General features: G+C 42.3%; 1 protein-coding gene across 1 annotated transcript in view; it reads left to right on the forward strand.

The window, feature by feature from the left end:
- The first annotated feature begins 12,181 nt into the window (after positions 1-12,181).
- Positions 12,182-15,297, forward strand: part of ATP10B (ATPase phospholipid transporting 10B (putative)) — a 115,066-nt gene continuing 111,950 nt past the window's right edge. Inside the window, exon 1 of the mRNA XM_060240639.1 lies at positions 12,182-12,818. Within this exon, the coding sequence (XP_060096622.1) occupies positions 12,343-12,818 (476 nt within the window). The 5' untranslated portion in view covers positions 12,182-12,342. The remainder of the gene's footprint in view (positions 12,819-15,297) is intronic.

The following is a 15,297-nucleotide window of genomic DNA, read 5'->3' on the forward strand; positions in this document are numbered from 1 at the left end:
TAGGATTGGCTCGCTGCCCCCTAAACCCAAGCCGAAGCGCAATCAGAGATTGGCAGTAGGCAAAACAAAAAAAGGGAACATAAGTAAAGTTGCCAGCCCAGGTGTAAAATAGCACATAGGAGCCAGAAAGCATCTGGAAATATGCTGCTAGTTCTTACACTTGGCTGTGCCTTTAAGAGAATTTAGTGGAAGGAGCAAGAAGCTCTCCTTTAGGGTTAAAAATTTGTCCCGGGTCTGAGGAGATAGGCAATCTTCCCAGCCGAAAAATTTCCCTTTTGCTTAGGGCCAACAGAGGAAAAGCTCAGGCTCTGAGACTTTTAAAACTTTTGATTTGTTTGGAGGCAGAGGCTAGAGAAAAGCCCCTCCTGAGGAGCTCAACAATGTGTGCAAGGCCATAAGCCCATGCCACAAACATTTGTTAGTGTTGCAGAGAACTAAGGAAGGTCCTGCAACTCCCTCCTTTACTTGTGAGGCACACAGAGGTGTCCTGCAAGTTCTTTACTCCCCAATAAGCAGGAAAAGTGCCAGGGAAAGCCCCTGCATCAGTTAATTTTGGTGGCCTGTGGTTAGGCACCTAACAGTGCAGGAAAACCAGCCCTGCAAGTAAAGTTAGAACTTTGAGAGGAACTAAATTGTAAGCTATGGCCTCATTTGCCAAGAAAGAGCAGGAACTAGAACAAACTCTTAAAAACCATGCATCAGTGCTGGAGCAGGAGTTTCAAAGCCATGTGGCAGAGAAAGAGCAGATCCTCATGAGTCACGAGGCAAAAGTAAAGCAAATGCTAGAGACTCATGAGAAAGAAAGGACAAGATTGAGTGAAGGACATGAAATATATGTCAGGAAGATTATGAAGGAGAATAATAGTCTGAGATGGGAGATCCAAAATTTAAAGGACAAGGTGGACGACCTTAAGCTGGAGAAACGCACCTTAACCCTAGAACAGCAAGACACGCTGCCTGCTCTAAGAAAGGCCCAAATGCAGGTAGCCACATTGGAAAAAGAGATGGAGCAAACTAAAGCCCAAAATAATAAATTACAGAGTGTCATAGAGTACATTTCAGAGAAAAACCGAAAGGCTAGAGAAGCAGCCAACCATGATTTGTGCCAAAGAAAAATAGCAGCTTTAAAAAAGAAATTAGAGATTAAAAAGACATTGATAGCAACTGTGTCGGCCTCTGCTCTCTGTGACTTCTCCTCAGACGAAGAGAGTGAGGACGAGGCAGTTGGGAAGTTCAGAGCAGAACAGCCAGCCCCAGTCCGTCCTGTGGTCGCTAAAAAGACCACAGCCAGAAAACAGAATGGAGCTGAATCTGTAAAAGTAGTGAAGGAAACCAGATCTTGGGGAGCAGAGGACATTAAAATGGCTGCCAGCTTCCTTGGCCCCTATAACATAGACACCTCAGTGTTGTGGATGGCCAGCGCTAGAATTCACTACAAAGAAGCCTCCTTAACTGAATTAAACCATGTGCTGAGATTATGTGCCTCAGGCCCTGAACTAGACAAAGTAAGAAATGTAATGTATCGCCTGAACCTGTCTAATGCCACCATCTTAGAATGGATGGCTGAGGTACTATTTGCCACCTGGGATGGAGAGGATATAAAAGATCTCTACCATCAGACCTTACAAGGTCATGATGAGCGTCCAGTGAGCTATCTAATAAGGAAGAAATTCCTAGCAGAAGCAGCTAAGGTAGTATCACCCAAAGACAATGGGGAACCAGATTATGAGAATCAAAATTTCATATCCGATGTGATCAGAGGTCTCAATATACCCACCTTGAGGTGCTATGGCATAACAGCCCTGGTAAACACCACCTGGAAAGATCTAGAGGCTAATCTTGACAGAGTTGGCAATTTTATGGAAAGAGAGAGTAGAATGAAAGCTGACTATGCAAAAAGGGAAATAGTTCATGAAGACTACACAGCTAGATTAAGTGCTCATGAGAAGGAGATAGCAAATTTAACCCACTCTCTCCATGAGGTCAAATGGAGACTGGAGAATGCTTTAAAGCATGCCCAAGTCTCTGAACAAAGAGTTGCTGTTTTAGAAACACAGCTCACTCAGGCACAATATAATCAAGAGCAGGGTGGGCATGGAAAAGAGAGCCAGAACTGGAAGTTCCAAAACAATGGCCTTGGTTCCAGCTCTTCTTGCCATCCCCAGCTTGCCCCAAAGGTTCCCCTTCACAAGCAGGCTTATGCTCCTAGGCAGACACAGTCAGCCTCTGGGCAACCCTGGCCTCAGCGGACCCCTCGAGACAAAGTCAGAATGGTAGCTTGGTCCCAGCTTAGAGCCACCGGAGCAGACATGAGGCAGTTTGATAAGCAGCCCACACATGTGCTACTTGCTGCACTTTCAGAAGCCATGAAGCCACCAGGGCACATGGTTCCCAAAGCCCCAGGGTTTGCAGAAAATGGAGACAGCCTCCCCAAAGCTACTGCTTTGGAAAATTTCCCTAATAAGGAAAGGGTAGGGAAGCTTACAAATCCTACTCATGAAAAGGATTTAGAAATCCAACAGCTTGCTGAGAAAAACCGGGAACTTCAACAAAAGTTAGAAGCTGGTAGGAAAGAAAAGGAAACTGCCAGCCTCCTTCAAAATGTTCTGGAGTCTTGCAGGGCCACAGAGAGGAGACTAGAAATTCTGGAAGTGCAGGATAAAAGGAAATATGGCGGGGCAAACCCAGCTGTGCAGCCCCAGACTTCTTTCCCCCATGAAAATGAGAGAACAGTCCCTGTTTCAGTTCTCTTACCCCAGAATCATGAAGGAAATGTGGTCTCTGAGCCTATGCAGAGTTCCACAATCATGGCACAAGGTATTCATTTTAGCAAGGACTTGCTCCAGACACTCCTACATGAGCAAGTCTCAGCCCTTTACGCCAGAAATTTACTGTCTTTACCTCATCCCATTTGGGGAATTTGAAAGCCAGAAATCTGTGGAACTTCAGAGAATGGTAGTCCCACATGGGCAGGCAAGGTTCCTTTGTCTCTGAACCTCCCCCCACCCAAAGGAAAATCTAACATCTAGACTTGAATGTCTCTTAAAACAGAGAGATCTGGCTTTATTAGGTTTAAAGGTAACAAGGGCGCCTTTTCCCTTGACTAAATAAGAAAACATACAAGCAATGACTTGGACTACAATTAGACCAGGCCATTTCTCCAGGTAAGGCCTGGAGATCTCCTGGAATCCCAGCAAGGGTTCCAGCCTGCAGAGTTAGTTTTCTCTGCAGGGTAATGGGAGCTTGATGTAGTATGTATTTAGTTTAACCCTTTAAAAAAAAGGCCAGCATCAAGTACCTGAGAAAGAGAGGTTGAACTAATTTTTGTTAATTCAAAGCATTCAGAGCAAAATGTAAGAAACTGACTGTTTTAGCTTTCAAATTGGCTGAATGAAAATCTGTGAAACTCCCAAGTTCATCTTCCTCTCTCTCTTGCTTATAAAGTCAAAAAAATATTTATTTCCTCAGTTCTATGAATTTTGAATGGTATAGCCTCTGAGCTTGTACAGAGTGCCTGCAGATTGGCCCAAATAGAACTGGCTAAAGTATTGCAAATGCTCAGCACTCCTGCCATCAGGAAGAAATGCTAATTGTTCTCCCTCTTGCTCAATGGAAATCTGTAGCAGTAAAGATTTGATAAGTAACTAAGGCAGAGGGATAGAATTTTAAATGCATTGCCCTGAGAAGTTAAATTTTTGTTTATCTCAGGTCTCCTTAAGGTACAAGCAACTCAGTGTCTTTGAGAGAAAGCCTCATTTTCTTATAGACCTATAACTAGCCAGTGGCAAGAGGAACCACAGTTTTTGTTTGCCACCATTCTTGTAAAGAACTTTTTGTCCCAGTATCTTCCAGTGGATGGCTGGCTAGGAAAGTTTTCTTGCAGAGCCTCAGAAGAGATCAAATTCAGTGTTTGTAATATAAGAGGTGTTGCCTCTCCTTCTCAAAGGTCACAGCAACACAAGACAGCTAACCTCAAATGGGCAAGTCTGTCATTTAAATTTGAAAATACAGAAAGTAGAACCTCCAGCTGCAGGAGCAGCAACAACCAATGTAGTACTGATTGGCAAATCTCCTGCAGACCCTCTTGAAAATAAAATCAGCCAAATTCAGCTTGAGTCAAAGAACCTGGAAAAGAGTTACAATTTTGAGTCCCAACCAGGCAGAAAGCTCATTATTCTCCTCCTCCACCTTTCTTTGTAAAAACTTATCAGGGTCAGATAAGAGAGTACTGGCCAAATCCATTGTGTCTGTTTTAGCCTTTTGTTAAAGCTAAGCCCTCACTTTACCCAAGAGGGAAGGAATTTTGGTTTGTCTGTTAAAACCCTCCCCGCCTTCTTCATCTAGGGGGGGGGTGGAAATACAGTTGAGGTATTTTTTTTTTGTGCTATTTTGAATTCTCATCTCCTGATTTTGGGTCTAAAAAGATATAATTTCAAAAGTTTTTCATTACAAAACCAAACTTTTTTTATATTGCAGTCTCTCACAGAGACAGCCTCTTCCCAGCCAGAGAAATACCTGGATGGAAGATGTGCATACTACTGTGTTTTTGTAAGGTCACCAGTCTCCAGGTGGGACCTGGAGGTCTCTCCCAAAATCATAGCCTTTCCCCCAGTACATTGAGGCTAAGCCTCTGGAGGAAATGAGTGTCCAAGGACATGGACTGCATGCCTTGTGATCTCCAAATTTGACCCAAATTTCTAGAAATCTCCAGCCTGGAGCTGGCATCCCAAAGCTCTGCTTACAGCCAATCGTTCTCTGCTAGAGAAAATCCCCTGCCTGTAAACTGCCCTAATGCTAAGAGTTCTCCTAGATTAGAAGCTTTCTTTCTGTTACTTATTTTTGCTTTACCTTTTAAGTCTTAAAATATTTTTTTTTTCTAGTGACTGGTACCAATCTCCCCTATACTCAGGTTTTGTAGCTTTGATTTTAAGGGAAACACTTTTAAGAAATTGCTCCTCAAAGTCTATTGGGCATTCCCAGTGCTTTGCTTTGCAATCTGTGGGCCCTTTGCTGGGCATTGGAGCTCAGAAAATTTTATCTCACCAATTTTGGTTCCTACAAGAAGTATAGGACATCTGTACACTTCCTTGGGGTAAAATTACCCTCTCCCTGTGCTTTTTCTCTCTTAAGCCTCAAGAACTAATACTCTGGTTGTTGGCAGAATTCCTGAAAGTTCTTGGTTTCCATTAGAAATCTGGATTCCTCAAATGTACTTCAACTATTGATATCTTCATTTTCTCTCTGAATGCCATTTGCATCATCAATCTTCCCTTTTAGCTATTTGGTGAATCTTGAGTTTTAATTTTAGTTTAATCCAGTCTGCCTGTGGAAAAAGGTATCCGCATGTTCTTAAAAGGCCCCACCTTGTGGGCTCAATATCTGTGTTTGGTCTTAAGCAATATAATGACCAATGGATGGTTCTGCCTCCACCTATAATATATATCTTGTTAGAGCTAGACTTTCTCTGAGCGAAAACCCTTTTCTATTTTCCATGTTCTCAAGGAAATGAGCAATAACCTGTTAGATTCTTAATGTAGATTCCTCAGGGTTCATTTCTAATCATGATTTTCTTCTTGCTACTAAATATCCTTTTGTGTTATTTTTGCATCTATAACCAGTTGGCTGAGCCTATCAAGGTTTTCCAAATTAAGTCTTGTTGTATTATGCTCAAATTTTGGTCTACTTGGTATTTCTGACAGCATGTTGCCTTCCAGCAACACATTCTTTGCACTCTGTGTATGCACAGAGGAGAATCATTCTCTGGCACAAGCCTTAAACCTGGAGCATTGTGCCATCATCTTAGTTTTACCTTTTACTCCATAAAAGGTTTCTTCTTCAAGGGATATGCTTTCGTGTTTCAAGTCTTTCTTTTGACTTGTCCTTGCAACAACTCAGCATTTTCTCTTGGTACTACAAATGCCCCATCTTTTCTCTTTTTATGAATTGTTTAATGTGTTTGTCAAGGTGAATTAACCATAATTTGATTTCTAGGATGTTGTAACTGTTTTGTTAAGTTTGCTCATCTTTTCTTTCAATATAGATGTGCAGGGAATCTGGACCTGCAAATCAAATCTAATGCATGCTCAGCAGTTCTAATTGTTGATAGTCCTGTTAAGAATTGTTTTATGTATGTGTAACCATTATGTTGCTTTTCAGAGTTCTGGTTTTGTTAAGTTTTTGTTGAAATCTGCTCACAGGTGAGATCATTTCAGCTGAACTAGCCCAGAGAAAAACTGGATTTAGTGGGACCTGATCACCTCACTTATGTCCAGGTTTTAATTTCTCTGCTCTAGCTCACCTGTCATTTGGGGTATGATCCCTCTCATATAAAGCTAGCTAGCATTGTTCTATTGAGGCCTCAGTTTTTGTTTTTGAAGTTTTTATATTGTTTTGACAATTCATTATATTCCAAAGCTATAGCAAAGGTTTTCTTTTGTCTCTTCTTTATGGAACTATTTTCGTCATATGGGGGACGCCCCAAACTATGGTCATTTTCCTGGATTGTGCACAATGTTTTATTTTAAGTTTTATGTTGCAACAAAGAATATTTTGGGTTGTGTTTTCTGAATTGTGTATGTTACTTTCCTTCCTTGACAAGGAAAAAGCCTCCTAAAGTCCTGAATGCTTAGTGTAATAGGCAAACTGGCCCAATGCAGGCCCCTAACATGACATATGTAAGCTTGTGACGTAAAAGCTCACTGGTCACCATACTCTGGACAGGAGGACACTTCACTAATAGCTTTTTAAGACTCCTTTCTTCATGGTTGAATGTATGCGTTTTTGATCTGCTTTCACTGCTCCCTACAATGGTACAGAATCATCTCCATGTTGTCATGTGTGAATGTTTTTGGTTCCTTTTTGGTTCTTTCCTCAAAGCCCACTGTTGCTCTATGGACCATCAGTGATACAGGCAGAAAAGCACCATTGCCAATTACATGCTGGGTTACAGGAAGACTCCCTTTTAGCAACAATAAAGACAGATTTCGCTGGGTGCTAGGGGGGGTGGGAAGACTCTTTAGTTCACCCTCCACTAGGACTTTCACATACCCAATAGGTACCTGGAAGAAGATCCTCTTCAAACCCCAGTATAAGAAGCTTATCAAGGGGGGGAGAAGAAGAAAAGAAGACTCAAGATTAAGATATGGATTCACTTGTAACCATGAACTCTAATGTACCTGTGTGTTTTTCTAATCAATTATTGTCATGATTGTGTGTGATTTATGGATCAATTCTTGTTACTTATCTGGTTTAAATAGCAGTAATGATTTTATGAACTCAACTTTTATTTCAATGATTGTAACCCTGTGTTTTAATACTGTATGCCCTACAACGTTGCCAATGCCTGTTATCCCTGCATCGTAGTATTCAAAGGAAGGAACCTTTGGCCTATTGGAATATTTTTCCAAATTGATTTTTGAGTAGTTTAGATAGTGGCTCCAACCTTTTTAGATAGACGGTACACCCCGGTAGACAATTGAAGCTACGTGGACTCGCCGCCTGTCAACTACAGATATGGACATTGTGTTATTGCAAGACCTCGCCACCAGATGGTGACATAGGTCTTGAGGGGGGGAACTGTGAGGAAAAGCCCCCTACTTTTCATGCATGTGGACATCGTGATCACCAGTGTGGTTGCCAGGGTGCCTGGAGATTTGACTCTCACACATCTGCTCTAAGAAGTGGACTTTGCTTACACTTTCTAAGGCTTATGTGGCAGCTTTGCATTCTACATCTCTGAAGGGTGTGAGCCAGAAATACAGACATGCTCCAGCTGCTCCTTGTGTGCCCAGTCTTGGCCACTGCAGTGGAAGAAGCCACCATGTTTCCAGCCTGGCTCCATGGACCTAGAGCTAACAACAGCAGAATCCAGCTTGCTTTCCTGACCCAAGCTTACCCTGCCAGGCTGAACTCATTCCTTCTTAGTGGGAAAGTCACACGTACACACCCTGAGCCTGCAAGCAACCCATCTGTTTTAAGAATGGATTAATAGCTCCACTGTTGATCCTAATTGCTCAGCAATACCAGAACAATAAATCTTGCCCAGCAGAAGATGAGAAAGAGGAAGGACATCTCCTGTCTTCATCAAGTCTTTTGTCTAACCCGGGTGGTACCTAGGCCAGCATTTGATTACCTATTGTCACCCTCCTAGTTAATCCCATTTAAACTTAAGTATCCAGCCATTCCCATTCTTACTCCAGTCTAAGTACCCTGGGGCCAACACAAGCAGCATTGCAGCTTGGAAATTTCCAGGTTCACTGGACTAAGGTGAAGTTCATTGGCCAAAGCAGGCATCCAATTAGGTGTCAGTAAGGAATGTCCAGCCTTCTTGAACCTCCCATCTCTCCTCCCTTGGACCTCCCAGTCCCTAAGGGTCTGAGGAAGCCTATTTAACCTCTGACCCAACTCCACTCATGTGTGCTTCTATTCAGCAACCCACCTTCCGCTGTCTAGATCCATCCCCAATTCTGGCCACAGTTTTGGGTCCATTTCCCCTGTCCTCTCATGTCGCCATTGGAACCTTCCTGGAGGAACTACGATGGTAAATATCGCCCTGTATGTCTACCCTGATATGTGTCCCTATTGATCTATCTACCTGTGTGAATGTGTGAGTGTTTTGTATTTTTACCTTGTATGAAAGAAATATTATTCTAAATAAATTACAATTGGTTTTTACCAAATTAGAGTCTCTTATTGAGCATTGACTCTCTGAACGGTTGAGCCTGGTATACACAGATAATAAAAGATTCCTATTGGGACAACTGTCTCTCAATCTAATTCCCCAATCTCATTTTGAGAGCAGTTTCCCTAACAGCTTGATGCAGCACACTCTCACCCAGTCCCAACCAATGAGAGAAGCCAAGACAAAACAGACATACAGACAGATAGACAGACAGACAATGAGATTTGTAACATTTATGATCTGGCAATTCTAATATACACTTGTTTTCGACATCACAGAATCATAGGAACATTTTTAAAAAACTAAGAACTGTGCTTGAAAATATTCCTTGATATTCCTGATACTTCACACTTGAACCATACATACCATGCCTTATCACAGACTCCTTTTTTCAGAAGTAGTTGATTAGGCAGCACTTAACGCTACGTTCTGAGAAAAACTTTGGCTCACAGAGTTGATTGCATAATTCTTCAGATCTTGGTAAATGATCTATGACTGTATATTTTATCATAGAGTTTCTGGCATGATGTCACTTCTGGGGTTTTCCCCGAAGTGACATCATGCTATCAGTAACAGCTGCCACCTATATCCACACCCCCAGTTTCCCACTAGTTGCCACGCTAGGACTGGCAACCCTATCTCTCACAAGCAGAAAATAAAGCAAAAATTAAAATGTGCAAGTGGAAGTTATAGCTTGGTTAATATATGTGACTTTTTTTTTAGGCTGGCCAATTTGTATTTTCTGTTTTTGGCTGTCATCAACTGGTTCCCACAGTTGGAAGTTTTCCATAGGGAGATCACTATGTTACCTTTGGCTGCTGTGCTTTTAATTGTCACAATTAAAGATGGCATTGAAGACTTTGAGAGACACAGATTTGATCAACTCTTCTAAAACCAAAGTGCATGTTAAGTAAGTTTTAAAAGGTTACTCAGTTTCAATTTCAAACCTTTAATGGCATAGCATAAAATACAGAAAAGGATTTGGATAGACAAGATAAGTCAGGATTGAACTTAGGTTAGACCTAAAATCAAGCATAGCCAGAGTTGTGTTGGAGAATGGTGGCCAAAAATTTTGCAACAGCACAGGTAATTTCTGAATTAGAGTCATTCAGGAAAAAATCAACAGAAAGACAAATCGTTCTGATGGATGGCAGGAGGGGAGAATCTTTGAAACAATTCCTGACGGGGTTTTTCATATAGATTACAATTATTCAATAAGTGAAAAATTGTATCAGAGGAGTTTGCACCACAGGAACAGAGCCTTTCAAGAAAAGGAATTTGGAGATATCTCCCCTGCAAGACCCTGGAAGGAAATGCATTCAATCTGGCCAACATAAAAGGCCTGCGATATGTAGGGATCACTAAATGAGTTAAATATCTGTGCATCTTACCACAACAGATGTCCAAATCTAACTGGAGAGCAGACATTAGGGTTAGCTGAGCATAATTTAAGTTTCTCTGAATTGAGTAATTTTTTCTTAATACAAGTGAAGACATATGATTCATCAGAAGTAGACAGATCATCCATGGTCAACACTAATGGGTTAAGTTTGGACAGCAGGGCCATTGACCAAGCTGAAGTATAAGAGTCCTTCAACAAGTAGGCAATAAGACTATTAGATGGCCCTAAAATGAACCTTAGGCCAGAATCTGAATGTTGCCATCCAAGCCTTTGACCTAATTCAGAACAGAGAACAAAATAAGACACACATTTTGGGACACCTAAGATCTGCCTAAAAAAGGAGGCTTGAACATTCGCTACTTTCTTGTTGAATGCTAAAATCCAGATGGGGATGCCATAAAGAATTTGTATTGGTATTTATTTATTTATTTGTATTGGTATTTATTTACATTATTTAGATTAAAAGGTTACTCTAAACCAGGGGTGGCCAACGGTAGCTCTCCAGATGTTTTTTGCCTACAACTCCCATCAGCCCCAGCCAGCATGGCCAATGGCTGGGGCTGATGGGAGTTGTAGGCAAAAAACATCTCAAGAGCTACCGTTGGCCACCCTTGCTCTAAACAATGTAAATAAATACAATTCTTCATTAAGCAGGGCTATAACTCTGTACTACGGTTGCCATGTCCCTCTGTGGTGTGGAATTTTGGGAGCCAGCCCCAGAGGGAGAGGGGACATCCTCAACATGATGCTATCATACAGAAGTAATGTCATTGCATCGCAGACTGGCACCCCTCAGGCCTGAATTCTGCTCGGAATTCAGGTGTGCCAAGCCCGCCCACACACACAGACTTCATGCAGGAAGTAAGCACTGGGTTCCCTTTCCCATACATAGTAGAGTGTGCAGGGAAGGGGAGAAAGTGCTGAATTGGGGAGATGAGCCTGCCTCCTCAATCTGACTTTTTTTTCCCATGTGCCCCACCAGCAGAGTATGCGGAGAAGGGAAGAAAGCACCAGAAGGGAGAGGCAAGCTTGCCCTCTGACCTTGCTTCCCTTCCCTGAGTGCCCTGCCAGAGCAAAGTGTGTGGGGAAGGGCAGAAAGCACCAGTGAGGCAAGTCTGACCTCCAGTCTGGCTTTCATTCCCTGCATGTCCCACCAGGATGGAGCATGCAGGGAAGGGGAGAAAGCACTGGGTCGGGGAGATGAGCCTGCCTCTTCAATCTGTCTTCCCTTCCTCATGCACCCTGCCACAGAGGAGCGTGCAGGGAAGGGGAGAAACTGCACACCTGAACTCCAAGCGGAATTCAGGCAGGTGGCAAGTGGTGAGCCCTCTCCCTCCCTCCTTCAAAATCTAAAGGTCCCTCCTTCAATCAGCTGAAGGGCCCCTTAAATCTCACAGGAGGGGAAGGAGAGGGGTGGCCACCAATGTTCAAGCTTGGGGGCGCCCCCACCCAAAAGTGGGGAAAACCCCACCCAGACCACTTGGATAATAATAGGCACAATTCAAAGACTCAGGAATAACTTCCTAGAGAATGTTGTCACTGATTTTAAATTAATATTAATATTAAAAGTAAATTAATATTAAAATCCTGTTTCTGGCCCCCATGCATGTTCTTCCCATTAGTTCAAGAACTGCTTCCTGAAGTCTCATTAAGGTAAAGATTTTGGGAAACCAATTTGGTGTTAAAAAGGTTGTTTGGACTGGAAGGAGGAGGAAGCTTCCTTATACAAAAAAATAGGCAAAAATACGTGAAAGTGCTTTGTTTATATAATAAATGCAAGTTGCAAAATTCAGCCTTTGTTTATATAATAAATGCAAGTTGCAAAATTCAGCCTTTTCCAGAATATAGCAAAGCAATTCTGTTTGAGTGGAACTCCGTTGCATCAAAACTTGGCATTTCTTTTTAGCAAAGTTAGGGAGCTACTGAAAGTTTTCAGCTTTCATTGTGTTGTGCAGAAAGTTTCTGTGTAGATGTAAATCTCCAGAACAATTTCCTCACATCAATACAAAGAGTAAGCACTAGGACCCAGGGTCACAAACACAGAAGACAGAAGAACCGGTTTATAGGAGGATGATACTACTCTGTGTATGTGTATGACGTCTGTGTTCTGGCAGGTGTTGATTGCACGCAAGTGAAAGGTTTAGTTAAACTCAGTCCAGCACGTCACCATATAGCAAATCTACTGGAATACATAACCCTTAATTTCCTAAACCTTGTGCTGATAAAGCGTAACCTTTAAGGGCAGGAAGATGTTAAAGAAATGTGCTCTATACAGTTCATAAGGGACAGGCTTTGGTTCCGAAGCCCATGCTGCCAGAGTGTCGCTTCAGATTCTTCCACTCAGAATGAGGAGCCTGCGAGGAGATGGAAGAGGAAAAAAAGGAAAGAAGAAACAAAAAGAGTGGTTGTTTCTAACTTGCCCTTTGAAGGCAACAAGTGGAAAGAAAATCCAAACAGACATTATGGAGGCAACAAAATCAAAACAACAAGATATTCTCTCCTGTCTTTTATTCCCAAAAACATATTTGAGCAATTCCATCGCTTTGCCAATGTATATTTTGTGGCCATTGCGGCACTCAACTTTGTGCCAGTGGTCAATGCCTTTGAGCCAGGTATATCCATGATCCCGGTTTGTGTTATCATGGCCGTCACGGCCGTCAAAGATGCCTGGGAGGATTTTCGAAGATTCAAGCTCGACAACGAAGTCAATAGAATGGACTGCCTGGTATACAGCAGGTAAATTACTGAGTACCCTGTGTCTGTGGAATGTTCTTGCTCCTAATGTTCATCTGGTGCCTTCTTTGTGTTTAAACATCAGGTAAAAAAACTTGCTTATGGAATAGTGCTTTGAGTTAAATTTGCTTTTATTCTGTTATGTTGTTTGGCTTTGCTGACTGACTTCATCCAGCGATTCTACTGCAAATTCTATTTTTTGCTCTGTGGTTTTAAAATGGTTTAATATATTTAATTTGCCATTTTATTACGTTTTTTGCCATTTTTCCTGAAATTTTATTGATGTAAACGGTTTTGAACATATCGGGGAAATGGGATGTTTATTTTTAATAAATAACAAATTTGTTGGATTCAGTACAGAGATATTTCAGAAGTATCACAGTTAAGCCTTGAAATGTTAAATAAGAAAAGCGTCTTTACATTGTTTGAATACATGCCTAAGTGTGTGTATGCCAGAAAATACTTTTATTAGGGAATTTTTGCTATCAGTTGACCTACAATCTAGTATAAAAATAACTTGGAAGAATGGATTAATTTTAGATCCAAAATCTTTCTAAATCTTCTGTTGGTACAAATTTGCAGTTTATGTAAAGCAGTCACTGGTTTCCATGTACAACCATTTAAAGTTCAAATATTCTGTTTTCTGAACATGATTAAGCATGTTCACACACAAATAAAGATTCAGTGTCCCTGATCCAATTTGTGTTTCATCACAGCTTTATCTAAAGAACCATCTCTGCAGATCTGATCTCATATGCTGGATAAGCTCCTTCCAGCAGTTTTTAATGTATGTGTCATCTTTGAGGTGTGCTCAATCTTTGGCAGCCCAACCACTTTTTGTAGTCACTGGCCTGATCCTCCAAAATGAATTCCCAAAGCATGTTAGGACACTACCCTCATTGCTGGCCTTCAGGAAATATTGTAGAACTGTTTTGCTCACAAAGAGTGTTGTCTGTTTCTTTGGAACCACAAATTAATGGAGCAATTACAGTTGTCAGCTCTATGTTGGGAAATTCTTGGAGATTTGGGAATGGAGCCTGCAGGGGAGGAACTTCAGAAAAATATAGTTCTATAGATTTCACCCACCAGGAGAGTTCATCTCTGTAGACTGTAAATCAGTTGCAATGTTGGGAGAACTCCAGAGCCCACATGGAGGTTAGACTCCTTATGATGGTGTTACTCTTTGGGGTTATGTTATTCTTGGATAATGAGTAATAATAGAATGCTATGTGATATTTCATTCGTTTTGGTGAGGTATGCCCTTGTTACAAACTGTGTTGTCTGGGTAAAGAGTGACAACAGAATTCTAGAATCGCTCAGTTACTTATGCATCTTGATTCCAACTAGCCCTTCCTGGCAGTTAACACCCACACACACACACACACACACACCCTCCCTTTAGGGGAGGGATGGTGGCTCAGTGGTGGAGCATATGTTTGGGAAGCAGAAGGTCCCAGGTTCAATCCCTGGCATCTCCAAAAAAGGGTCCAGGCAAATAGGTGTGAAAAAACCTCAGCTTCAGACCCTGGAGAGCCGCTGCCAGTCTGAGAAGACAATACTGACTTTGATGGACCAAGGGTCTGATTCAGTATAAGGCAGCTTCATATGTTATATGTAATGGCTGGCAAAGTCTGTTTCAATGTATCTGAAGAAGCGTGCCTGCACATGAAAGCTTATACCCAGAATTAAACTTTATTAGCCTTAAAGGTGCCTCTGGACTCACACTTTGTTCAACAGAATACTATGTGATTTTTTATTTCTTTTGGTGTGGTATGCCTCGGTTATAAACCATGTTGAGAAAGGTGCTCCCCCCAAAATTATTTTAAACAAATCAATACATTTAAAGTAGGGTTGCCAAGTCCCTCGCAGCCTTTGGCAGTGGACTCTCTTCACTTGTGCAAAGCACACGCAGCGCGATGACGTCACCTGGAAGTGATGTCAACGCACCGGCGACGTCGCGTAGCAACCACTCTAGGCGTTTCTGGGGAAAACTCTATGGTTTTCCCGGATGCTCTAGCCATTTGGGAGGGGGAAAATCTATGGTACCTATTGTGCCATAGAGTTTTTTCTGGAAATGCCTAGAGTGGCCATCGCATGACGTCGTCACTTCCGGGTGACATCATCGTGCTGATGACATCAGGGGCGGTTCCCCCTGCCTGCCCAATGTGGGCCGGCGGGTTGGGAACTTCCTGGGTGGGGGAATCCCCACCCAACCGGGGGCTTGGCAGTCCTAATTTAAAGCTGAAAGAACACACCAGGGGCGTTTTCGCACTCACCTTCAAGTGGCGCGACCACCCTCTTCACAGCGGAGGATCTGCGCGGATTTCGCACAAGAAGTGCTGGAGCAGCCAAAAGAGCCGGAAAGTTCCGTCGCAAAAGCCGCTCAACCGTTTTCCTGTTTCTTGGCGGTTTCCATTTGAGCGGCTTTCGCGACGGAACTTTCCGGCTCTTTTGGCTGCTCCGGCGCTTCTTGTGCGAAATC

Source organism: Heteronotia binoei, chromosome 5, assembly GCF_032191835.1.
Source record: "Heteronotia binoei isolate CCM8104 ecotype False Entrance Well chromosome 5, APGP_CSIRO_Hbin_v1, whole genome shotgun sequence".
In the NCBI taxonomy this organism is placed as follows: domain Eukaryota; kingdom Metazoa; phylum Chordata; class Lepidosauria; order Squamata; family Gekkonidae; genus Heteronotia; species Heteronotia binoei.